The 26,183-nt window shown below is 36.3% G+C and overlaps 2 protein-coding genes and 4 pseudogenes across 6 annotated transcripts; 2 read left to right on the top strand and 4 right to left on the bottom strand.

Annotated features, from left to right (window-relative positions):
* Positions 1 to 2,289: 2,289 nt before the first annotated feature.
* AT1G43970 (uncharacterized protein) lies at positions 2,290 to 3,954 on the bottom strand (the record flags this gene model as incomplete). The annotated part of the gene is made up of 4 exons (NM_103523.1): positions 2,290 to 2,330; positions 2,708 to 2,873; positions 3,372 to 3,752; positions 3,823 to 3,954. The coding sequence occupies 4 exons, from the start codon at positions 3,952 to 3,954 to the stop codon at positions 2,290 to 2,292; spliced, it is 720 nt and encodes a 239-aa protein (NP_175063.1).
* A 914-nt stretch (positions 3,955 to 4,868) lies between these two features.
* Positions 4,869 to 9,703, bottom strand: AT1G43960 (annotated as a pseudogene; the record flags this gene model as incomplete). The annotated part of the gene is made up of 1 exon: positions 4,869 to 9,703.
* Positions 9,704 to 11,270: 1,567 nt separating this feature from the next.
* ARF23 (auxin response factor 23) lies at positions 11,271 to 12,641 on the top strand (the record flags this gene model as incomplete). Its single annotated transcript, NM_103522.1, has 8 exons — positions 11,271 to 11,319; positions 11,397 to 11,515; positions 11,699 to 11,794; positions 11,894 to 11,950; positions 12,047 to 12,190; positions 12,271 to 12,355; positions 12,448 to 12,529; positions 12,605 to 12,641. 8 exons carry the CDS (start codon positions 11,271 to 11,273, stop codon positions 12,639 to 12,641), a joined length of 669 nt encoding a protein of 222 aa, NP_175062.1.
* Positions 12,642 to 17,405: 4,764 nt separating this feature from the next.
* Positions 17,406 to 18,805, bottom strand: AT1G43940 (annotated as a pseudogene; the record flags this gene model as incomplete). Its single annotated transcript has 2 exons — positions 17,406 to 17,676; positions 18,561 to 18,805.
* Positions 18,806 to 21,218: 2,413 nt separating this feature from the next.
* Positions 21,219 to 24,223, top strand: AT1G43930 (annotated as a pseudogene; the record flags this gene model as incomplete). The annotated part of the gene is made up of 1 exon: positions 21,219 to 24,223.
* Positions 24,224 to 24,466: 243 nt separating this feature from the next.
* Positions 24,467 to 25,233, bottom strand: AT1G43920 (annotated as a pseudogene; the record flags this gene model as incomplete). The annotated part of the gene is made up of 2 exons: positions 24,467 to 24,885; positions 24,967 to 25,233.
* Between the last annotated feature and the right edge of the window lie 950 nt (positions 25,234 to 26,183).

The following is a 26,183-nucleotide window of genomic DNA, read 5'->3' as shown; positions in this document are numbered from 1 at the left end:
AAAGAAAAAGGTGGCCAATTTTTGGAATATTAGACCTCCATGGTTGACAACTATTATGAAGACGGTTGAGCTTGGTGTGAAGGCGAATGAGAGGTTGATTAAAATTTACCGGTAGATAATGAATGGCCGTGATACATCACCAATAAATTGATAGCGTGACAAACCATAGCAGACTTAATAGGCATAAGCTTATCATGTTGGAGTAGAAACAAAGCATACTGTTTCGAATCGGTTCAAAATACAAGAAAAATGACTATATAGTTAGTTATTATAATTAATTGATTATGGTAACAATGCCGTAAAATTTTAAACAAATTAATAACAATTGATTACATATCTTATATATAATTACATGTATTAAAAAAAAATCTATAAACTCTTACTCTAGTCCTCTTTTGAATATATAGTGTACACGGTGGGTTACTCGAAAAGATGGATGGCTAACGATGATGACTCAAAGTGGATTAAGTTGAAAACCTTTTGTAATGGAAACAGAGTTGTCTCTTAGGGAAACCAGACGAGGTCCAAGCTTAACTTGGGGTGGTTAGTTTTATAAGAAAACTTTGATTTAAATTAAAATATATTGGGGGTTGTTTACATAATTAAAATGTCCACATTTTAAAAATCTCAATTTTTGTTCACCAATTGTTTTTTCTTTTCATTTTTTAAAATTTGAACTAAATAAGTTTCCATCCCATGCACGGTTAAATGAAATTATTATTACTTTGGGATGATATTTACAATGTATAAAAATATATTATAATAATGATAAAATTTAAAAGTTTATTGATATGGTCACCATGTAATTTGAAATCTTATCAATCATACCATGATTTGTTTTTTGGTGGAAATCAATCATAACATGATGAGATTATAGTTTTACTGATAATAGCTATTATTTATTAAAAGTAAAAATAAGTATTTTCTACTGTATGTGAATGGTATGATTCTTTTATTATTATTTTTATACAGTCCATACAACATCTTATTTATATCATGGATGAAGTTGACAATGTATTATACATATTGCAAAATTAACATAATGTTTCAAACATTTGAAAATTGTATATTCGTTTAATTCCTACCTACAGTACATTAGCGACAACATAAGTTAATAATTCACCATGTCCGTTACTTAGGTTTCATTTAATTAATAAAATTATTATTTTTGGAAAATTATAATGTGAAAATGATATTAATATTATTTAAAATTTATAATTATTTATAGACAACTCATATTATTCTATTTTCTCTTAATATATTATATTTCAAAAATATAATGTAAATATGACACCCCTCTATTTCAAAATATTAGATGTTTTACACTTTAAGGTATGGGCCGGCCGGGAGTAGCGTCATCTAATTTTGCATCAACTATGGTTATATTCTTTGAACCTCTTAATCTCACCACAAATAGATTTATTCTCTTCCATACAAACACGGATCAGCCGATAAAGATTTTCAATAAAATTTGTGTTACATCTCGACATTGTCTCTCTCCTCAATTGTAGGAGTCCCACAAAGAAGTTTGATTCAAGGTTGCTTGCCTAACATAACATACAACAAAGAGTAAAGTCATGAAATGAAGAGTGAGATCTGAAGCGTTATCATCTAAATTTTAAGGAAAAAATAAAAGCCATCAATAAAACACATAGAGCAAAATGTTTGGATGACATTAAAAGGTATAGAGACGTCACAAGATGTTGAAATGCTTAAAATTTATTCTTATTAATAATAAACTCTTTTACAAGTATTATCTCGGTTCTTACTTGATCTAATCTACCCAAGAAATCAAACCCGACTAAGAATAACTAAGCCCTAATTCTCTCATCTGTTTCTTATCACTAACCCGTGAAGACCAAGAGAACTACACACTCACCTTCAAGCTCTTACAATGCTTTGAAGTAATGTATCAAATATTCTAGAGTGCTCAAGGAGGCTCCCTCTTTGTCCTAGAATACTTATACCTATTCTCCAGAACCCTAAACCTAGGATCTCCGAGATTCTCTTGATATGGAATCTTCCTTGTTTCCAAGCCCATTCCTTTCCTTATTCTTCGAGATGATATCTTTTATATCTTCTCGATGAATCTTGTCTTTGATACCACGCCAAGCCAGCTTCCATTCTTGGCTCTCCACATCATCCGCCACAACTTGCCACGTCTGCTCTTGCATTCATGTCAGCAACTCAAGCGTCTGATGCAACTCGATGCAGCTTCCTGAAATCCATCAACGTTCTGATCGCCATCAGCTGATTGATCAAACTCTACATCTTCAATCTCCCCCTTTTTTACTGAGTTTGATACTCAAGCATTCCTCCATTGATATAACCTAAAATGCAATCAGGAAACACAACACACAGCCAGTAGACAGAATCTAGAGCCATAAACTAGCATAATCAACATATTGCAATTAGTTTTAAAAACCCTGTTTTTAAACATCTTATTACACATCGTGATGATACAATCACCCGAGCAAAGCATTGTTCTGGTCTAAATAACCCTAGACCCAAACGATAAGAACAAACAAAACCAACTAAAAACAAATACTCCCCCTCAAATCATGTGCCCCCTTAGTCATAGATCAAAGTTCCCATACTCATCCGCAGTTCTCGCATCATCTCCCCCTGCTTGAGTGCACAACTTAGTCAAAAATTTCAATAGGTATTATTATAACAGAAGAGCAAAGGATAGAGGCACATCACTTACCTGCATCTAAGGCAGCCTGCAGAATGGTGACAGCCTGTTGCACAGCTGCCCGTAGACCCAAAGGCGTGGCTGGTGCTGTTGAAGATGCTACCTTCTTGCCAGCTGACTGACCTTGTGAAACCCTGGCCGATGTGCGCTTGAGTATCTGGATGTCAGGATGTTGAGTCTGAATCAAGCAATAAATGAGGCTAGGAAACGACAGAAAGAAGTTGGAGACAGGCTTCAGAGCAAGTTGAAAAACATGATCATACACCACTTCTCCAAAATCAATCGCCATTTTGTGAGCTATGCGATAGACAAGCCTTCCTCTGTCAATGCTCACATACCCTTCCTTTGTTGTGGGAGACCAATTTCAACAAGATATCTTGAACAGATTCTTCCAGTTCTCTGAAAACTTATTCATGGGAATGTTCTGCAGATTTTGGACTCGACCATCTGTCAAGTACCGAGCCACCTCATCATAAACCAACCCAGCAGTCTAAATGCGTTGAGTTCTGGCCCCGACAGGTTTCTGGTAAAACAGAGCATTGATCTTCGCGTGTGAGAATTCACACTCGAAACCCCTTACTAACACCTTGACTGAGTCCCCTTCCACTCGAACGGAAGGTAAGTTGGCCCAGAATTCATAGACCACCTCGTCCTAAAATCCTTGAATTCCCGTTACTGTGTTGAGAAGACCCGCCTCAGAGATCACATCCGTGATCCATTTACCAGCCAGAGGATCCAAATTCAGTTCCTTGATCATTTGTCGACGAGAGAAATACAAGTACCTTTGTTCAGCGAGAGGAGAACTGAATTTGAACTCCTGAAATAGATTGCTCCTTCTAGGACCTGAAACAACAACTCCCTTTCCTTTCTGTTGTTTCTGTGACAGGAACTCCTCACTTGGAGTGTCTCGTTTGCGCTTCGCCAGACGCGATGTCACGGATGATACCCCTGGGACTTCAGTAGACATTGGCACAGAGTTCTGTCGGTTTCTGACTGGAACGATGGAAGACGAATCGTCCTCATCATCATCACTAATATCCACAAGTTCTACAGGAAGCTGGACATGTGGAGCAGTCTGGTGATGAAGCACGTCGCAAATGTGGCCCGCCGAAATTTGCATGCAGAACCAACTGATTGTGAGGAGTGCTCACAAGATCATCCATCAGATTTGGGCTGTAGCTTTCTGATGCTATGGATGAAGATTCAGAACCCGAAGACTCGATTGGAGATTGCACAAGACCCTTGAAGAACGATTTCATTTGCACAGAATGATTTTCCTTAGAGATCAGAGTGAGTTCTCTAGAGCACGCAAGAGACTTTTCACTTTCCTGAGCGGTTCAGATATGATCCTCAAAACTCTAGCTTTTTCCCTCCAATCAATTCCCGCATGATGGACTTGCACCTCATAAGCCTAAACGGCCCAGATGAACTTAGGCTCAGCAAACATGACAATCTGAAACACTCAACAATTCATTAGTGCTCACTTGCAAATACACATCCATGTACACTCAATTAATCAATAACCACAATATTTTCAGTGATAATTTAGCAAGCACAACTTTCATCATGCACTTGAACAGTGACCCAAATAGTCAATTGATACACGCGAGTACCTACATGTTTGAGCGCACCAATATACCTTTCACTTGTGACCCGGTTCAATCCATTGTTCCCATCAATTGTTCAGAACTTAGCAAGAAACTGTCACAACCATTCAGATCGTTGATAGATCAGCTCAATGTTCAGCGGCTAGTCTTTCACACTGTCATGCCTTCAGTTCTAAACAATCAGGGCAACGTGTAACAGGCAGCTGGAATTTCCTTTGAAGATAGCTTTACCAAACAAGAGCTTGATGATATGTGTTTTTCGAATTGCTCCCTCTTTTGTTAAATCAGCAATATCACTTAACTTCTCAATTGCTAATATTCAAACTTAGTGATCTTGATACACATTTTTTTTTTTGTGTATCAAATCCATTCGGTTGGTTGATCTTCTCACCTCTTTGACCTCCTGTTAGATGGCAATGTTTTACGTCTGATTTGAACCGGCATGACAGGCAGCTATTTTCTACATAATTTTACATAGTGATGATCCTCTATTCATCTTTGGATTTCTGTGACCTGTTCTCACTTTATATCCCTGTTTTAGATCAGCACAACTCACAAACAATTCATAGTTCACATACACCAATGGAAGGTCGCAGACTAATAAATCTGTTGAAATCCAATGGTTTGGTAAATAGATCAGCTAGTTGATGCTCACTACCCACATGACCAATCACTATTTGTTTTGCCTCAACAAGTTCACGAATAAAATGATGCCTAATATCAATATGTTTCGTGCGAGAGTGTTGAACATGATTTTTTGCTATGCTTATCTTCAACCGTAGATAATGAAACACTCTTCTGTTTCTTGCTGTGCCATGAGACCATGTTGTTTCCCATAAAGAAGCATCCTCCACTGGTACTCCATCTATCTTCCAGCGATCCGGCTCAGTCAGCATCACAGTAGCCCATCAAACTTCTGGTAGTATCCTTGGTGTAGTACAAGCCCAGGTTCACAGTGCCGTTCACATACTTGATTATTCTCTTTATTGCCAACATATGTGAGGCCTTGGGTTTTGCCTTATATCTTGCACATACTCCCACAGCTAAACAGATGTCTGGCCTGCTTGTAGTCAGATAGAGTAAACTCTCGATCATCCCTCTGTATACCCGCTCATCAACATCCTCTCCTTCTTCGTCTTTGGACAGCTTATCAGTCACATCCATTGGTGTTCTAGCTGTTTTGCTTCCTTTTAAACCATATCTCTCAACCAGATTCTTGGCATACGTTCTTTGAGATATGAAGAAACCATGTTCTGTTTGTTTGATTTGCAGACCCAAAAAGTAGGTTAGCTCACCACACAGACTCATCTCAAACTCCTTGGTCATACTTTAAACAAACCTTTCGACATACTCTTGACATGTTGAACCAAACACTATGTCATCAACATATATCTGAACAATCAACAGACCATTGTCATCCTTCAAAACAAACAGAGTCTTGTCTACACTCCCACGAACATATCCTTGATTAACCAAGAAGGTAGTGAGACGTTCGTACCATGCTCTAGGTGCCTGTTTTAATCCGTAAAGGGCCTTTTTAAGCTTGTAAACATGGTTTGGATGCTTAGAGTTTTCAAAACCCTTAGGTTGTTCCACATATACTTCTTCCTGAAGTACACCATCTAGAAAGGCATGTTTCACATCCATCTAATGTAATTTGAAGTTTAATGCACATGCCATCCCAAACAGAAACCTGATTGACTTCAGTCTTGCCACTGGTGCAAACGTCTCTTCAAAGTCAACGCCTTCTACTTGAGAGTACCCTTGAGCTACCAATCTAGCCTTGTTTCTGACCACGAGACCATCCTCATTGATCTTGTTTTTGAATATCCATTTCGTACCAACAACATTTGAATCAGCCGGTTGAGGTGTTAAGTCCCACACTTCGCTGCGTTTGAATTGTCCTAGCTCTTCCTGCATTGCTGCTATACAATACTCTTCGATCAATGCTTCTTTATGATCCTTCGGTTCAACACTAGAAACAAAACATGCAAACTGAACTATTTCCGCGTTAGTTGGTGAGGTAGTTTGTCGCTTGCCCGCGAGTTGTCTGTAGTCTACTTTCACGTTTCTAGTAATTCTTCCCCCCTGAATCTCTCCTATAACATCAGTTTTGGAGTGATTTCTATGCACTGCAGCCGATTCATCATTCTAAGAGATATTCTGTCATTTATCAAGTATTTGTTCTGGATGACTACTTTCTTCACGAGACTTTTGAATGGCAGAATCAGACTCATGATTAACGGATTCACTGTTGTTTGTTGGTTGAAGAACTGGTAGAACTGGAACATAGGTATCATCAAAGCTTACATTGATTACTACTTGAATCAGTCGCGTGCGCTTGTTGAAAACTCTGTACGCTTTGCTTCTTTCTGAATACCCCAAAAAGATTCCTTCGTCACTCTTTGCATCAAACTTCCCAAGTTGATCTTTATCATTCAGTATATAGCAAGTGCATCCGAAGACATGAAAGTATGTCACTGTTGGAGTCTTCCCTTCCCATAATTCATACGGAGTTTTGGTTGTCCCTCATCTGACATACACCCGGTTGATGATGTAACAAGCAGTATTAACTGCTTCATCCCACAAATGCCGTGGTACATCATTTTCGTGTAGCATTGCACGAGCCATCTCCTGTAGTGTTCTATTCTTCCTTTCCACTACCCCATTGTTGTTGAGGTGTTCTTGGTGCAGAATATTGATGAACAATTCCCTGATCATTGCAAAACTTGTCGAAGAACTCATTCTGAAATTCACCACCATGATCACTTCAAATTGTTTCAATACCTGCCCGTCCGTTCTTTAATTGGAGAGCTAGAACTCGGAAACTCTCAAATGCATTTGATTTTTCTTGCAAGAAACGAACCCACGTGTAGCGTGTGAAGTCATCAACCATAACAAAGATATACGTCTTGCCTGCTCGGCTCTGAACATTGATTGGCCCCATTAAATCCATATGAATCAGCTCTACGGCATGGGTAGTTCCAATATTCTGAACCACTTTGTGATTAACTTTGACTTGTTTCCCTTTATTGCATGGTCCACACACAAACGAACTATCAGAATTCAGCTTTGGCATTCCTCTGACAATCTCATGATTTGCTAGTTTGATCAATGTCTTGAAGTTCAAATGTCCTAGTTTCTGATGCCAGACCTTGAAATCATTTTCCAAAGATGGGCGCAGACAAGTGGAATTAGATGTCCACATGTAGCAATTGTTTGCAGATCGTTGTCCCTCCAGCTTGACTGACCCCTGCTTATCCAATGCCCTGCATCCAACCCTAGTAAAGGTAACATCAAGCCCTTCATCACACAGTTGGCTTATACTTATGAGATTTGCTTTGAGTCCATCCACCAAGAATACATTCTTCAACTTTGGTTGCATTTCCCCCTTAGTGACTCATTTTCCTTTGATTTTCCCTTTAGCTCCATCACTAAAAGTCACTTTTCCTGCTGATACATCCTCATATTTTAGCAAATTTTTCTGAGCTTCCGTCATATGTCTTGAACAACCACTGTCAAAATACCAAGGCTTGCATTCGGACTTGTTAATCTCAGAGGTGTACGCAACGTTGCATTTTTCAGTCCTTTGTGTGACATTATCTACAACAACACTTTCAACACATTCCGCCTTTGTGTGTCCATATCCTTCACAACCGTAACACTTCATTTCTTTGTTTCTGAGAGTAGGACAAAGAGATGTTGAGTGACCAAATCCCTCGTATCCAGCACATTGCCTAATCAGATTTCTGCTCAGACCATACAAGTTGATTTTGTACCTTGACGCTTCCTTCCAGTAGCTACATTGTTTATCAACAAGTTTCTGGGTCTGCTGTAACGTACCGTGGTGTTGTGATTTCTCCATCCCTTGTCGCAAGATCTCACCTGATAAACTGTTAGTAGGTGTCTGCTCTGATAAAGGTATAGAGACGTCACAAGATGTTTTTTTTTTTTTTGGTAGAAGAGGGGAGACTAGTCTCCCATATTATTAAAACTAAAACAAACTACAAATCCGAGCGTACTCGACGAAGGCGCGCAGACCCAATAACGTCATCACTAAAAAGCGGCTCAACAACATCAGGAACAGAAACAAAAACATGAATCCCAATGGGCAACAAAAACGCATAGTTCGCTAACCCGTCAGCAAGACGGTTAGCTTCCCTATACACGTGAGAAATACGGACTATCCAGTCCTTTGATAAAAAGCCATGACACAATCGTACCAGGAAAGACAAAGGGTGTCGTTCGCTAACCCCTGTCTTAAGAAAACCAACCACCAAAGCTGAGTCTATCTCCAACTCCACTCTTGTCACTTTCTTCTCCCAAGCAAAAAAAGGCCATAATAGACACCCCATAACTCCGCCACCGGAGCCGTACGCCGTCCAATGTTAAGCGAGAAGCCCCCAAGCCACTCTCCCTCTCTATCCCGTAACACTCCTCCCGCCGTAGACAACGCCGGGTTACCTCTTGAAGCCCCATCCGTATTAAGCTTCAGCTACCCCTCCGAAGGCACACTCCAACCAACCAATATATCAATGCTGCCGACTGACCCCGACCTTCCGTTCATCTTATTAGTAGCAAGAGTGACCTCCTTAGCCGCCTCCTTGATAAGACGCATTCTATCTCGACACTTACCCCGCTTGTCAAATTCATTATCACAACGCCACTTCCAAGCCCACCAAACTGCCATCGTGAAAACCGTAGACCATACACTCTCATACGTCTCCTGATCATCACCGAGGTTTGAATACAGCCACTCAATCAATGATTGCTCAAAAAAGAGTCTCCTCCTCCGCCGAGGGATAATTTGGTTCCAAAGACCTGCCATTGCGGGACAGTCTTGAAGCATATGGAGAATCGTCTCACTTCCTCCTTTGCACATTTGACATACCTCTGTTATGCAACGATGTCTCCAAAACCGCTCAACATCTGTCATTAAAGCTTGATTACCAACTAAGCAGAGAAACATCTTTGCTCTCTCCGTCGCCACCACTCCCCAAATGCGACTAAAAAGAGCTGAGACATTTGGTTGCGGACTCAAATCTCTTGTCACCAAAGCATGAGCCGATCTAACTGAGAACTCACCGTCAACAGTTTCCCCCCATGCCATACAGTCTCGAGCTCCTGTTACCTTGTCCAACACCACAGATAGCAACACCATAGTTATAAACGGCGATATCTTCTCAAAGTCCCACCCTCTTCCTTCGTGCCATAAATCACTCGCAAGGACCAATTCAAACCCGCATGAAGATCCTCAATCGCCAACAGACTCACTGTCTTATTAAACAGCCATTTATCCTTCCAAAATCTTATTTTTCGACCGTCCCCTACAACCCAACTCATCCCCGAAAGCACTACTTCTCGCAGCCCAGCCGTGATACTCCGCCAGGTGGGCGACCATGTATTCTTCTTAGTTAACCAGGTCGTATCCCTAGTATCCCCCACTTTATACTTCTTTATCAAGACTTGCGTCCAAAGACGTCACAAGATGTTGAAATGCTTAAAACTTATTCTTATTGATAATAAACTCTTTTACAAGTATAATAAACTCTAATTCTCTCCTCTGTTTCTTATCACTAACCCGTGAAGACAAAGAGAACTACACACTCACCTTCAAGCTCTTACAATGCTTTGAAGTTTTACAATGTATCGAATATTCTAGTGTGCTCAAGGCTGCTCCCCCTTTGTCGTAGAATACTTATACCTATTCTCCAGAACCCTAAACTTAGGAACTCCGAGAATCTCTTGATATGGAATCTTCCTTGTTTCCAAGCCTATTCCTTTCCTTATTCTTCGAGATGATATCTTCTATATATTCTCAGTGAATCTTGTCTTTGATACCACGCCAAGCCAGCTTCCATTCTTGGCTCTCCACATCATCCGCCACAACTTGCCACGTCTGCTCTTGCATTCATGTCAGCAACTCAAGCGTCTGATGCAACTCGATGCAGCTTCCTGAAATCCATCAACGTTCTGATCGCCATCAGCTGATTGATCAAACTCTGCATCTTCATACATGATTCGGGTTAAGAGGCAGCGAGAAGCCCTTGTACATTTTTGATGGAACTCATCATACTATAAGCCACACCCTCTTCTAAGGCAGAACAACAACCACCACCGGTAATCCACCCATGATACCAAGGACATTCCCAATAGCCATGGGATACATGGAAATTCACATCATTACGAAATGGAAAATGGAAAGGGGAACATGTCTTTGGAGATGTCTCCAAAAAGCGACAATATATGAGAAAACTGGTTTATAAGGAATCCTTAAAAACTTAAAAAGAAAGCGAAAAAAAAAGCTAACATGGGATATACCATAGATCCCATATGAAATGTCTGATCACGGCGCTAGAGAATTCCTATTCATGCAATCAGCATGAAGCAAAAACTCATACTTAAAATTTATATGGCTACTTTCAAACAAATTTCAATCAGAATGTTTTTTTATATATGAATAATGCAGATGTTGAAAAGAAAAAGCTAACATGAGACGTACCATAGTTCCTATATGAAAGGCATGACCACGACACTAAAGAATTCATATTCATGCAATCATGATCAAGAAAGAACTCCTATTTAAATTTATATGGCTATCTATAAAAAAAATTTGATTTTTTTTTGTTGTAAGTATTAAAACTGTATTATATTACTCAACTTATATATGAATAATGAATATATTAATTTTAGTAAGTTAATCATAAACATATAAGAAATTTGATTTTCTTACATGTAGTCAAAATATTAATGACATTTCTCTAAATTACATTTATTAATTTTTGGTAATCTTATTAAATTTAGTATTTAAATCTAAGGAAGTATTTTAATGTATTTTGATATTTCTCACCTATAAATGTGATATTATGCGCTTTCATGGTAGCGCGAGAAGTTGAGGAAAAGGAGAAAGTTGTATAATAACTGTTGAGATAACATATTTTTCTATACCAATCTTTGGATACGAGCTTATGGAAAGTGGCAATGTTGTGAATGTACAGTCTGAATTATCTGGCATAAGTAAGAAATTTTGACTTTTTTATTTTATTTTATTAAAAACTTATTTTGGTTATAATGTTTTGGTTTTTGTTCGGCAGTTGATGGGTCCAAGAGCTATATGTACGAGCAGTTATGGAAACTCTGTGCGGGACCTTTGTGTGATATTCCAAAACTTGGAGAAAAAGTGTATTACTTTCCTCAAGGCCATATAGAGCTTGTTAGTTCTCTCTCTCTCTCTCTCTCTCTCTCTCTCTCTCTCTCTCTCTCTCTCTCTCTCTCTCTCTCTCTCTCTCTCTCTCTCTCTCTCTCTCTCTCTCTCTCTCTCTCTCTCTCTCTCTCTCTCTCTCTCTCTCTCTCTCTCCTTCTCTTTCGTATATGAAACCATTTAACAACTTTTCAGGTTGAGGCATCTACTAGAGAAGAGTTGAATGAGTTACAACCAAATTGTGATCTTCCTTCTAAGCTTCAATGTCGTGTTATTGCTATTCATCTTAAGGTATATCTCTATTATGTTTTTGCGAATACGCAGAATTTCTATGGTTGATTTAATTATAAAAAAAAACTAATTGGTTAATTGTTTGATGTTTGATTTTAGGTGGAAAACAATAGTGATGAGACTTATGTTGAGATTACTTTGATGCCAGATACAACTGTAAGTAAAAATTTAGTATTTCTGTTTTATTTTTAAGTTAATTCTATTTTACTACTATTATATCGCATTGATTTTCTGATTTTGTTAAATTTTTAGCAAGTTGTAATCCCTACTGAGAATGAAAATCAATTTAGGCCAATAGTTAATTCCTTTACAAAGGTTTTAACGGCTTCAGATACAAGCGCTCAAGGTGAATTCTCTGTTCCATGTAAACATGCCATTGAATGTCTCCCTCCGCTGTTATTTTATTTTATAGTTTTTACTAAACGAATTTGAATTTTAAGCTTTCATTAGACATTACATATTAAAATTTGGTTTAGGATATGTCTCAACCTATACCGGCACAAGAACTTATTGCTATAGATCTCCATGGTAATCAATGGAGATTCAAACACAGCTATAGAGGTAATAATTCCTTTTATTTATATAATTCAAACACAGCTATTGAGGTAATAAATCCTAGAGAAGTAATTAATAAGCTTCTTATTCCTTGCAAGTACCCCGCGGAGACACAACTGGTTGGAATGCATTCACAACATCAAAAAAATTGGTTGTAGGGGATGTTATTGTATTCGCTAGGTATAATATTGGTTCTTTTTATATATCTTTTGGTTCTTGAGTTTTGGGCTTTAAACTATTTACTTATGTTTTCAGGGGAGAGACTGGAGAGTTACGAGTTGGTATCAGATGAGCAAGACGTCAACAAGGGAATATACCTTCATCAATAGTATCAATAGAAAGTATGAGACATGGGGTAATTGCTTCCGCAAAGCATGCTTTTGATAACCAATGTATGTTCATTATGGTTTACAAGCCAAGGTAATTCAAAGAACCATTAGAACTCACATTTTAGATTATATTCATTTATCAATAGATTAGTTCCTTCAACATGTAGGTTTATATTTTGTGTCTTTATAAGTATCAGGTCAAGTCAATATATTGTCAGTCACGAAAAATTCTTAGACGCTGTGAACAATAAGTTCAATGTCGGTTCAAAATATACAATGCGGTTTGAGGATGATGATTTATCTGAAACAAGGTATTATTAGATGAAAACTTTTTTCTGCTCAAATATATTTATAACGTCTAATATTATCTATGATAACACATTTTGTTCTATTGATTAAGATATTTTGGGACAATTATTGGAATTAGTGATTTCTCTCCTCATTGGAAGTGTTCAGAGTGGCGCAGCTTAGAAGTAAAATTTCATTTACACTTTATAACATTCTTTTAGAAATATGTTTTTAAGTACAATAAATAACATATCACTAATTAACTCTAATTTTGCAGGTGCAGTGGGATGAATTTGCATCATTTCCGAGACCTAAGAAAGTTTCACCATGGGACATCAAACATTTAATGTCTTCGTCCAATGTTCCTCGGTCAACTTGAGATGCTAGTTGGAGACGATCCATGGCCGTAAGTTTCCTTTCTATTTCTATCGATTGAAAGATTAGTTAAAATCTTGAGAGACATTGATATTTCAATTTTTGTGTGGTTTGCATGTAGTGAATTATGCAACATGGTGAAGAAGATATTCATATATTCAAAAGAGGAGGTCAAAAACTTGAAGTCCAAAAAGAGTCTCTCAAGTTGAAATAAGAATCAAAACTTATGTAATAAAAAGGGGTAGAAAATGTTACCGGTGTCTTGTTCTATTTTTATTTTTCTCTTATCTATTGTTGCATGCATTTGTATAATGTACTTCAGTTTCCATCGTCCATAACTAAAATAAAACCCCCTTGTTGTCGTGATTTTGAGCTTCCTTTCTAATTCATACAATCTACATTCTAAAAATTTCAGTGTAGTATTTATTTTATGATATTTTGAAAAGAAAATTTGTAACACGAAGTATATAGTCATTCAATAAATGAAAGATTTTATTTTACCTATTATTGTACTTGCAAAACCGGATACTTTGGAGACAAAAACAAATTGATACTGTAAATATGTTTATATTTTAAATAAAAATTTCCTTAAATCTATCACTATAATTTTTTCACCACTCACAACTAGCTAGTTAATATATAATAATAGAAAATTAAGGAATTCGGCCAATTCATATTCAAATAAAACTACTAAGTCGAAATCATACATAAAATAAACTATTGTGTGAATAGATACTTCAACTATCATGATTGGGGAAAATTCATAAACAATGAAGTAGAGGCATAAAAAGATATAAAATGTTATCATAGATCGGGTGTAACGGCATCACGAGTATTCAGATTTTGGTAAAGAGTTTTTTCTTCATTTCACATGCTTGAATTGTATTAATACGGTCAATAATGTAGTCTTTTTTTGGGAGAATAGGAATAAAACACTACTATGTGATTGTTGCATAAAAAAAGGATACTATGTGATTTGGAAATTTAAAATGTAACTTATATGAAAAATCAGGAATATAAAGACAAAATTGATAATGTCAAGAAGAATGAAGGAAGAGAAAAGGATATTTCTAACTTAATTTTTTTCTTTTCGGCGAACAAAAATGAATATGAACAATCACTGTTGTAAAAATAATATTAGTTGCATAGATGCAACCTATTTGTTTAATAAACATTTCAGTTTATATGCAAGAATACTACAAAAAAAAAAAGAAATTTATTGTCAAATGTATATAGTAAGTTTTATTGCATTCGAGTAACAAATAAATAAAATCATATTCAAATATACGTCATTAGATATATATTTTGTCTTGTTTGTACATAACAAAAAGTATAAAACACACTTAAACATATCGATAATTGTAGTAATGCATTTATACATTTTAAAACAACATCGTTACCGGCAGAGAAATTTTGATTTTTTTTTTCTTCTATATATTAGTTTATTTTCCAGTAAAGTTTTGTATATAATATAACTATGGATAATATAAGCATTTACCATCTGACTAGAATTTCCACAGTGAGTGTAGCTGTCGAGTAGCCTATTCACCATGTTTTCCGAAAGATCTAAAACATGGTACTCACTTCCCAAATAAAAAGGATAAGACTATTTTGTTTAAAATATCAGTTTCTTTTATAGTGGTATTTCTGATTCATCAATTCACCATCGACCAGTTATAGCTCTCAACACTAGTCATCTACTACGAAGACATCAATGACTTAACTAACACCTTAATCATATGTTTACATCCGTGAAAATACCCCAACCCATATCACGTAAATCGCTGATTTACTCATCTTAACACACTACTCACAAACCAATGTATAAACATTCATGAACTCCATAGCAAGAATTCGAGAATCATTGATGGAGGTTCAGTGTCCCTCTTACCTTCTTCTCTGTCGGCTTCCTTCTTTGTGACAATAAGGGCTCTTAGCAGCGTAGTCTCTTTTCTCCCACAAAACATTTTCATTCATAAATGTTACACTCTTATTTCAGTAAGACTCGTCCATCAACTCTAATTTTCATTTTCTCTATATCGCGCTTCCGATGTCGTTTTCTTTCTTGATTATACATTAATTATTAATTCCATTTCCTTTTGTATAGCAACATAACAGCTTATAAGTTGTAGGCGTTCATCTCTGGATTTCATGCTTAAACAATTATTTAAGATTTTTAACTGATCACTGAAAACACATGTAACAAAACGTCACAAAGTATGGTGATTATCTACTCACCTAGTTGATGATTATGTGTTTAATGTGTTTTTTCTCATAGTTTTGCTCGTGTTAATTTGTTTCGACATTTCTTCTAATGCTTTATCAAGCTTGGACGAGCTTGTGTCTCTATATTTTTATTTATGTATGCTCATGTACTTTAATTTCTAAGCTTGTTATTTGGGTTTCTCCGAATATAAACAATCCTATTGTATTCTCTAGTTTGAATCAAAAAGTTGGTGCACCAAAAAAAAGTATATTTAAAAACTTTTAATAGTTGGGAAGTAGAAAATGTTATTAAGTGAAGTGTCTTTTTAATTTTGTAATTTTCTTTACATAAGAAACAATCTTTTCATCTTTTAAGTCTTTTATATCTTCTGTTTTGTATTATATGATTTCAAATATTTCTTCAATTGTTAGTGGTGGTATTGAATCAATTTCATTCTCTTTTTAAAAATTACGGTTTTCAAGTTTCCTAAGCCATATAACGTATCAATTAGTTAAGATATAGCTACAAAACATATAACAGATACTCTTTTTTTTTTTTTTAAAGGATATGTGAGTATGCATATCTTTTACTTTAAGCAAATACCATATCTAATTAATACTACTAATAACTATACTTGCATGATTGGTTAATATAATCTATTTTCTAAAACATTATTGACATTTTTTTTATTCTAACCTTTAAAACTCCTAGAAATATATTTTATATTTATAGTCAATAAGAATTAGTTAAACACTTTCTTTGAATTTTACTAAATATGTAATTCTTTGCACTTTTAATTTCTTTTTATGGTTTATTTGAGTTATTAAACTTTTTAATTCAGTTAACTATTATCAAATTCAAAGTTCAAACGATAATGACAAAATAATTTTGTTTCGTTACATTGATTAGTCTTTTAAAACCGAATTAAAACCAAACCGAACCGAAAATAGATTGACCCAAACCCAAACCAAACCATACTAACTTCGGTTGAGTTTGATTAAAGTTTTATAAGATCCAATAACCGAACCCGAAATTAAACTGAAATGCCCACCCTTATTTTACACACAATCACAAAATCTAAGAAATTAATTAATTTGAGTTTTTAACGTTAAAAACACACATTAATATCTATTTAAAATAATTTGACCAATGATATAATTTACTGCTGAACATTAATGGTCCAAAATCTGTTTAACTTAATATTTTGCATGAAAACTTGAATTGTTTCTTCAAAACATCATACTTTGTGAAACAAAGTTTAAAAACTCTCCCCAACCAGAGTTCAAAGGGGTTTATAAAGAGGGCAAGGGTCACTATTCTCTACTCAAACATCCATCTCAATGAATTTCGTGAGTAGGTTGTATTTATGGTGGATATACACAAAGCCATAACAGGTTTACTGCCCCAATATTTTCCGCTTGAATCTTGACCCTCCCAACATAAAACGATGCTAACTGTTACATGCATGGCCAATACCAAAGAATGACCATGTTAGATGTTAACCAAATTTGCAATCTCTTCAAATGTTGGAAGGTAAATCTCTCCCTACCCAAAAAATAAATAAAAAAAACATGCTTCTTTGTTTTGATTGTCGCAATATTATAAAACACAATATGCCAATATCATATGCTCCAATTCCGTCAAGAAACCTTTGGAGTTCTTAAAGAGATTTTCCAATTCAGTTTGATTCACGGTAAACACCTTTTATACAAGATTAGACATAAGTTATGTGTGGTTCTCGACCTAATCAACAAAACATGAGATATTAGAAGAAGATGTTTTTAGCCTTTGAACTCTTTGACCGTTTTTAACAAAAAAACGTTTCTTTATGTGCATCCAAAGCTCGTGAGAATCATCACTATGTGAAAGAGGATCGTAAAGTTTCAACAATTGTGAGCTTTATCCAAGACACTACAAGGGCATTATTAGCACACCAATCTTCATAATCTTCGGAGTCATCATCGGGTTTAGGAATAGAGCCGTCTGCAAACCCGAATTTCTTTTGAGCTTGAAGAGCCAATCGTATGTTTATGGACCATTTATCATAGTTAGGTCTAGGAAGCAAGGGTTGAGAGATAAGAGTTCCAGGATTATCACTGTGAGTAAGATCGTACGAAGATATTGTACGCCTTTGAACATAAGAAAATCGAGTTAAAGACTTCCTTTTCAGAATGGAAGAACAATCTGTAACAGGATTTAAAGTCTCGACGTCCGACATTAGGGAGAAGAGATGAGAAAAAAAAAATTATGAGAGTTTCAGATTGTTTAGAAGACCAAAAGATATAGATCCCAAAGAAAACGAAAAACCAAATACCTAGAGATTAGGTTTTGGCTCTATACCATGTCAAGAAACCTTGGGAGTTCTTAAAGAGATTTTTTTATTCAGTTTGATTCACAGCAAACGCCTTTTATACAAGATTAGACATAGGTTATGTGTGGTTCTCAACCTAATAAACAAGACATGAGATATTAGAAGGAGATGTGGCCCATTAGGACCCAATAAATTCATCAGGAAGATGTATAAGATGTATAAGATGTCCAATTTCTCCAATCTTTTTCTCTTCTATAATGGATGTAGAACAAAAGTTTCCTAACCACTTCATTTTTTATTTATATTTTGCTTCAATCAATATTTGCGTTTATTTTTCATCATTTATTTTATTTATAATTGATAAGTTCTTATTTATATTAACTAAAAAATGATAACATATATAATATTATATGTTCTAAAATATACGACCAATATTACTTACTATTTAATTTGTTTCACAAATTATTAATCCAAAAATATTGCAAAATAGTTTCTTAAAATAAATAATTTCCTATTTAATTACTTTATTTGGAAGATTTTTTCTTTTGGATACTTTTGATTTTTAATTTGTATTTTTAACATGTGTAACGCCCCGACCGCTTTTACCAGTGGGTTCCACGACATCTCTCGGGCACATGGGCCCACCCCAGTCCGACGGTCTGTGCGCCAAAATATTCTTGAAACCAGGGTGTTACAATTCACCCCACTAGCAGATCGCAACGTCCTCGTTGCGCACCAAGATCGTAACTCCCGTTGGTGCGAGCCTTCTTGACTCTACACTCATCTGGGTTCGGCTCTGATATCACTTGTAATGCCGTGACCGCCTTTAGTAGTGGGCCCCACGTCCTCTCTCGGGTCCACCTTTGTCCGACAGTCGGTGCACCACGTCTAGGAAGCTTTAAAGATTTGTTACCGACCCTACAAATCACCACATGATCTTTCCCCATGCTTTATCCTCACTCGCATGGTTCCGACGATCACTTCTCGGAAGGTCACCCATCCTGAAACTACTCCAGCCTAGACACTCTTAATTGTGGAGTTTTGTTAGGACGTTTGACCAAAAAGATTAGTGCACTTTGATGATATAGGTGCCCAAATCAATTCTTTTAAACCTCTCTACATGCACCAACATATTCTTAAAATCGGGGTGTTATAACATATTTGTTATAAACATTTAAAGAGAGTCTAACATATTTTAACAAAATTTTGGATGAGTTTTATTTGGAACATTTTTCTTTTAACAATTCTTGGATAACTTTCTTTCTAGAATTGTGAATGAAATGGATTAACATAAAACCGTTCACTTTGACCACACAAAACACATATAAATCGGTCAATGCTAATATCTTTTTCCAAATTATACATATCAAGATATTTATTAAATAGATTAGTCAAAGCTAAATATTTGTTTCCAAAAAAAATTTAGATTTAGAAAGTATTCTGAAACATCCATAGCAAGAAATCTCCTATATATATGCGTGTGTGTACATGACATCATTTCAGTTTTCTCTCTTCTTTTTTCTCCTATGAGATCTTGATTTCTCTTGGGTCTCTCGACTGGATACTTATTTTCGAAATCAAAGATATGAAGTATAATTGTCTTGTAGACTCAAATCAATGTCATTTGTTGTTATTCTATCTGCTTATTTGATTTTTTTCTTATTTCATTGATAACTCTAGTGGCTCTCATTAGGTTAACAAACAAAGCTATTAGCTTCTAATAGGACAAGAAAGTTATACGATTAGAGGCTAAAAGATTTGTTTATGGTTGCTTATAGTTATAGTGTTAGAAAGGCAGATGCCTCAAACTTCACTATTCTAAGCGAAGATTTTAGAAATGGGGTTAGAGCTAGGAATGTCTCTTTTAACACTCTAAGCACAACCTGAACTAATTTTCTAATCTCTAACTCTAAGTTGTAATGACCATAGCTTCGCTTGTTAACTTAATCGGATCCATTATAATTATCATGAGAATATGATAAAACAGAAAAAATATATTTAGGAATAACAACAACATTGAATTTATAAGAAACATGTTATTGTATATTATTACATCTTTGGTTTCAAAAATAAAATTTCCCTCAAAAGACCAAGAAATCGAGATCTCTTAAGAAAATTCAAATTTGAATATGTTATTATAGATGAAAATATCTATAAAAAAAAACGGAAAAACGAAACGATATAGCCAATAATTTCCCTCAAAACACCAACAAAATTTTCGTTACGAATCTACTCTTGCTAAAATAATGATGATAGCCAATACTCATAGAAATTAAAATGATAGTGACATGTATCTTTGAAGTTAATTTATAACGCTATAATTCAATTGTAATTCCATCTTTAATTTGTGACAAAATTACGAATAATATTATTTGTAACAAGCTATTAACAATTTGTTATTTCATATTAAACTGAACTAGTGATGGGTTTTGGAGGGATACTATAGCAACAAAATGTAGTCATCTCTCTTTTTGCAATTATTTTCTAACTCAAACTTCCTAGGCCTTTTCATTTTTTTTCTGCCTAGAGCTAGAATTTGGTTTCTTAACTTCTATAACAGGCTGTAACCACTGATACATTGGTACTTCTACTTCATGTCATAGTAACCTACCAAGCTGTAACCAGGCTGTTTTGCAATTTTGTTTTGTGGTGTTTTCTTGAAATTTATTTTCTCACAGCAATTGAGTTATATTGGTACGAACAACGATTGACATAACTCCTGTCTACAGAATACACTCACAAGTCCCACCAAAATAAATCATCGTGTGTTCATGATTTTCGTGGACGTGAACATGTCGTGGAGCCAAATATCATTTGTCAAAAATTTCGTGGATTATCTGAATATACTTCACTTTAGAAAAACTTTAAAGAAACTCTGAAAAAAAAAACTTTAGACAGTGAAAGGTGCAACACGTTTCAATGGCATCGACGTTAACGTTTTTGTCCAACTAAAAGCTTTAATCGTAGAATATACTTATTAATTAATTTAAGAAAAACCTTACTTAGCACCATTAATAAAAAAAAGTCACTATAAATCTATGGGAAAAATGTTAAAAAAAACATGAACTTTCAAATTTGGGACGATTAAATCTTCAACTACGCGGAAGACAAATAAATCACAAAGTTTCTGTTGACTTTAAATTTAAATCGCAAAGTTTCGGTTGACCAGTCATTTTAGACATGTCGTTAAGTTGCTTAACAGAGAACGTTAACGCTGTTTAAGTGTCGTTAGTTGCCTCTGTTATCTCAAAAACGACACAGTTTACTGTTGAAACAAAACGACACATAAATCCCAAATCGAACTTCATTTCCCCCAAATCGAAAAATCATTCTAACCCTAGAATTAAAAATCCCATTGAAATGGCTCGTACTCGGGGGGGAAAGGTTATTCTTCGTCGGTCACAGAGATTGAGTCAAGCCTCTGCCGATGAAGCGGAGGATGTTCCTCAACTAGTGGATGTTGTTCAACCCAAATCGAATCGGAAGTCGCGAAAACGGAAGAAGGACGACGTTGTTGATTGTGAGGAAGATCGCGAGGCTCTGAGTGATGATGATTGTGCAGTTGATGGTGATGAAGACTGTGATGAGGTTTGCTATGCAGACGAGAGAGTCGGGAACAACAAACAAATTGGTGAAGAGGGAGAGTGCCACATTGTATGTGTCGAGGCAGAAGTGAATGATGGAGGTGGTGTCGAGGTAGAAGTAGACGATGGAGGTGGTCTGGAGAGAGATGTAAACGATGGAGGTATTGTGGAGGCAGAAGTAAACAATGGAGGTAATGCGGAGGCAGAAGTAAACGATGGTGGTGGTGTCGAGGCAGAAGTAAACAATGGAGAGAGTGTTGAAGAAGAAGGCAATGGAGGTCTAGATATGGAAGAAGAAGATTGCGAAGATTTTGAAGCCGAATTTGGAGCAGAGGCGAGAGAAGAGGAAAACGAAAGCGATGGTGATAGTGGTGATGATATCTGGGATGACGAGAGGATTCCAGATCCATTAGTACACAGTGATGATGAAGGAGATAATGACGACGAAGATGGTGCTCCACAAACAGACGATCCTGAAGAGTCTTTGAGGTTAGCGAAAACATTCAACAACCCAGAAGATTTCAAAATTGCTGTGTTGAGGTATTCTTTGAAGACGAGGTATGATATTAAGTTGTATAGATCACAGAGTTTAAGGGTAGGAGCGAAGTGCACTGATACTGATGTCAATTGTCAATGGAGATGCTACTGTTCCTATGATAAGAAGAAACAGAAGATGCAAGTTAAGGTATACAAAGATGGGCATTCGTGTGTTAGATCGGGTTACTCAAAGATGCTGAAGCAAAGAACAATAGCTTGGTTATTCAGGGAAAGGTTGAGAAAGAATCCGAAAATAACCAAACAAGAGATGGTGGATGAGATCAAGAGAGAGTATAAACTCACTGTGACAGAAGATCAATGTTCGAAGGCGAAGACAATGGTTATGAGAGAAAGACAAGCTACTCATCAAGAACACTTTGCACGGATTTGGGATTATCAAGCCAAAATCTTTCGAAGCAATCCTGGGACAACTTTTGAGATTGAGACTATCCTCGGACCAACCATTGGAAGCTTACAAAGGTTTCTTCGTCTTTTCATCTGTTTTAAGTCACAAAAAGAGTCTTGGAAGCAAACATGTAGGCCTATTATAGGAATAGATGGTGCATTCCTTAAATGGGACATAAAGGGACATTTATTGGCTGCTACTGGAAGAGATGGAGATAATAGAATAGTACCAATAGCTTGGGCAGTTGTAGAGATTGAGAATGATGACAACTGGGATTGGTTTGTAAGGATGCTATCAAGAACTTTGGATCTTCAAGATGGAAGAAACGTAGCAATAATATCAGACAAACAAAGTGTAAGTCTTACTAACTTAATTTAGTTAGTTTCAGCTTTCGATTGCCTTGTTTAATTATATCTTCTTTCTATCATCTATTTCAGGGTTTAGTGAAAGCAATTCATTCGGTCATTCCACAAGCTGAGCATAGACAATGTGCAAGGCACATCATGGAAAACTGGAAGAGAAATAGCCATGATATGGAGCTTCAACGCCTCTTCTGGAAAATTGTTAGGAGCTACACTGAAGGCGAATTTGGTGCTCATATGCGAGCACTCAAGAGCTACAATGCAAGTGCTTTTGAGTTGTTACTCAAGACTCTGCCTGTGACATGGTCTAGAGCTTTCTTCAAGATTGGGAGCTGCTGCAATGACAATCTAAACAATCTCAGTGAGTCCTTCAATAGAACAATTAGAGAAGCAAGGAGGAAGCCATTACTTGACATGTTGGAAGACATTAGGAGGCAGTGTATGGTGCGTAATGAGAAGAGGTATGTGATTGCTGATAGATTGAGGACTCGATTCACAAAAAGGGCACATGCTGAGATAGAGAAGATGATTGCTGGGTCACAGGTTTGTCAAAGATGGATGGCTAGGCACAATAAACATGAGATCAAGGTGGGTCCAGTGGATTCGTTCACTGTAGATATGAATAATAACACTTGTGGTTGTATGAAGTGGCAGATGACAGGTATCCCATGTATTCATGCTGCCTCTGTCATAATAGGAAAGCGTCAAAAAGTGGAGGATTATGTTAGTGACTGGTACACAACTAGTATGTGGAAGCAAACATACAATGACGGTATTGGGCCTGTTCAAGGTAAGCTTTTGTGGCCAACAGTCAATAAAGTAGGAGTGTTACCACCTCCATGGAGAAGAGGCAATCCAGGAAGACCAAAGAATCATGCTAGGAGAAAAGGCGTTTTTGAATCTTCAACTGCCTCTAGCTCAAGTACCACCGAGTTATCACGTTTGCACCGAGTGATGACTTGTTCAAATTGTCAAGGAGAAGGACACAATAAGCAAGGATGTAAGAACGAGACAGTTGCACCTCCAGCTAAAAGACCAAGGGGTCGACCAAGAAAAGACAAGGTATCCTCTTTAACATTTTAACATCTTGATGTTCACAAAAATTCTGCGAATAGTTTTGATATTTTGGTTGATTGAAAACAGGATCCGAGGATGGTCTTTTTTGGACAAGGTCAAACATGGCAAGAACCGCAAGCACAAGGAGCACCATCTTCTCACGGAGCACCATCTCAAGTTTTTCACGGAGCACCTCTTTCACAACCATCTCAGGAAGCACCATCTCAAGGAGCACCATCTCAAGGAGCACAATCTCTTTCCCAACCATCTCAAGAAGCACCATCTCAAGCAGCACCAACTGAGACAAGAGGAACACGGAGTGTAAGAAGAGGAGAGTCACAGAGAGGAGGGAGAGGAGGGTCACAGAGAGGAGGGAGAGGATTACAAGGGTTGGAAGCATGGTTTAATTGTTCAAACTAGGATTGTTTGATTGGTTGGTTTGGTTTGTTTTTTGTGTTTCACGGTTTAGAAACTGAAACTGCAGGTTCTATTTGTTTTTGTGTTTTAGTCGGATTAGAATCTGCTGGTTGTGTTTGTCTTTGTTTCAAAACATGGATTGGTGTTTCTTTTGGTTGCAAAACATGGTTTCAGTTTGTATGCAAAACATGGTTTCAGTTTGTATGCAAAATTGGTGTCATTCTAATTCGCTTACTGCAACAAGTTCGAACCAAACCAAACATGTATTAATCAAAGTCATGTTTCACAAATACAAGCTCCATACAATGCATACAATACAAGCTCCATACAAGTGCATAACTACTACAATACTACAATACTACAATGCATACACTACACTAGTACCCTGCTACAAGTTTCTTCTCATTATCCTGACCAAACAACACGTAAACAATCACAATGGTGATGACAAAAAGCCACACAAAACCCAGTTTCAAGCCGCACCAATTTCTTCGGATTTGCATCTTATTGATCAATGCTTCTTCTAATATTTCCTGAATCATAGCCTTTAACTCAAGTGCCTCTGATTTGGCTTTGTTAATCTCGTTTGCAATTACTGCTAATCTTGGCAAAGCATCTTCAACCTCTTCAAACACTGCTTCTTCGACCCACTTAAACAAATGCCCCTATGCCACAAAAAATATTACAAATTGTAAGCTTACATTGCAAGATCTAAACCACAAGTTACACAATCATACTTAACTTACATTCCTGTTGTTTGTCCACGTCTTAGCATCTCGTTTGCTAATACAACGGAAGAACGGACGTCCTGAGTTATCTTGTGATTTCGATGTGAAAACTGTGACACTTAAACCACACACACACTTACACGGGACACCACGATCTCCGACGACACCGGATGTGGCAGAGCTTGAACTCATCGGAACAGAGAGAAAGAATCCCGAGCTAATTCGAACAGAAAGAATCACGAGCAAGAAGAAGAAATTCTAGGGTTAGAAGATGATTTTTGATTTGGGGGAAATGAATTTCGATTTGGGATTTAGGTCTTTATTTGTTTCAAGTTACAAAACGACGCCGTTTTGTTTCAACAGTAAACTGTGTCGTTTTTGAGATAACAGAGGCAACTAACGACACTTAAACAGCGTTAACATTCTCTGTTAAGCAACTTAACGACATGTCTAAAATGACTGGTCAACCGAAACTTTGCGATTTAAATTTAAAGTCAACAGAAACTTTGTGATTTATTTGTCTTCCGCGTAGTTGAAGATTTAATCGTCCCAAATTTGAAAGTTCATGCTTTTTTAACATTTTTACTATGGCTAACGTTGTTTCCAATGTTTTAAACCACTCGGAAAACAAATTGAAATAAGTATCTTTCTGTTTACTAGATCTATTCGTTTCTGAGCATGAGTCCATACTCAATACTATATCTATAAACAAAAATAAATCATTTTTAAATATAGTTTAAACTAAAAGACAAAAAAGTATAATAACAATACATTAAGACTAGGCAAAAATTTCTGTTAGATCGACTTTGATTCGTTATTCACTTTGTTTTGATCCTGAATATAGATATTCGTAAAGCAACTAGTCAAATGCAATATCCATAGAAAATGGAGCAATGTTGATGTCACTCATCGAACCAAACTTATCAAAGTAATTGTCTCTCTATCTTGAGACCAAAGTTTCATGATATTCAGAGAGGAGAATTTCATCCTAATAAGAGGAACATGTCTAGGTTGCTTCTTCAGTTCTTCTTTTATGTAATTACAAATTTCTATACAAAAAAACATTAATGAATGTTGGAAACTAAAAGGCGTTAAGTAAAAACATTATTGGTGAGCTTTTTTTTTCCAAATATTACCAACTCGATAAATCGCTAGTTTTAGCTATAAAACAAGACCAAAATTAGTGAAAGAAAGTGATATACAGGTCCGACCGACCAATCTGGATCGGCTTTTAT

The sequence above is a fragment of the Arabidopsis thaliana genome (assembly GCF_000001735.4).
Source record: "Arabidopsis thaliana chromosome 1 sequence".
NCBI classification, from domain to species: domain Eukaryota; kingdom Viridiplantae; phylum Streptophyta; class Magnoliopsida; order Brassicales; family Brassicaceae; genus Arabidopsis; species Arabidopsis thaliana.
Note: the sequence above shows the minus strand (reverse complement) of the source record. Positions and strands in the feature narration are given on the sequence as shown.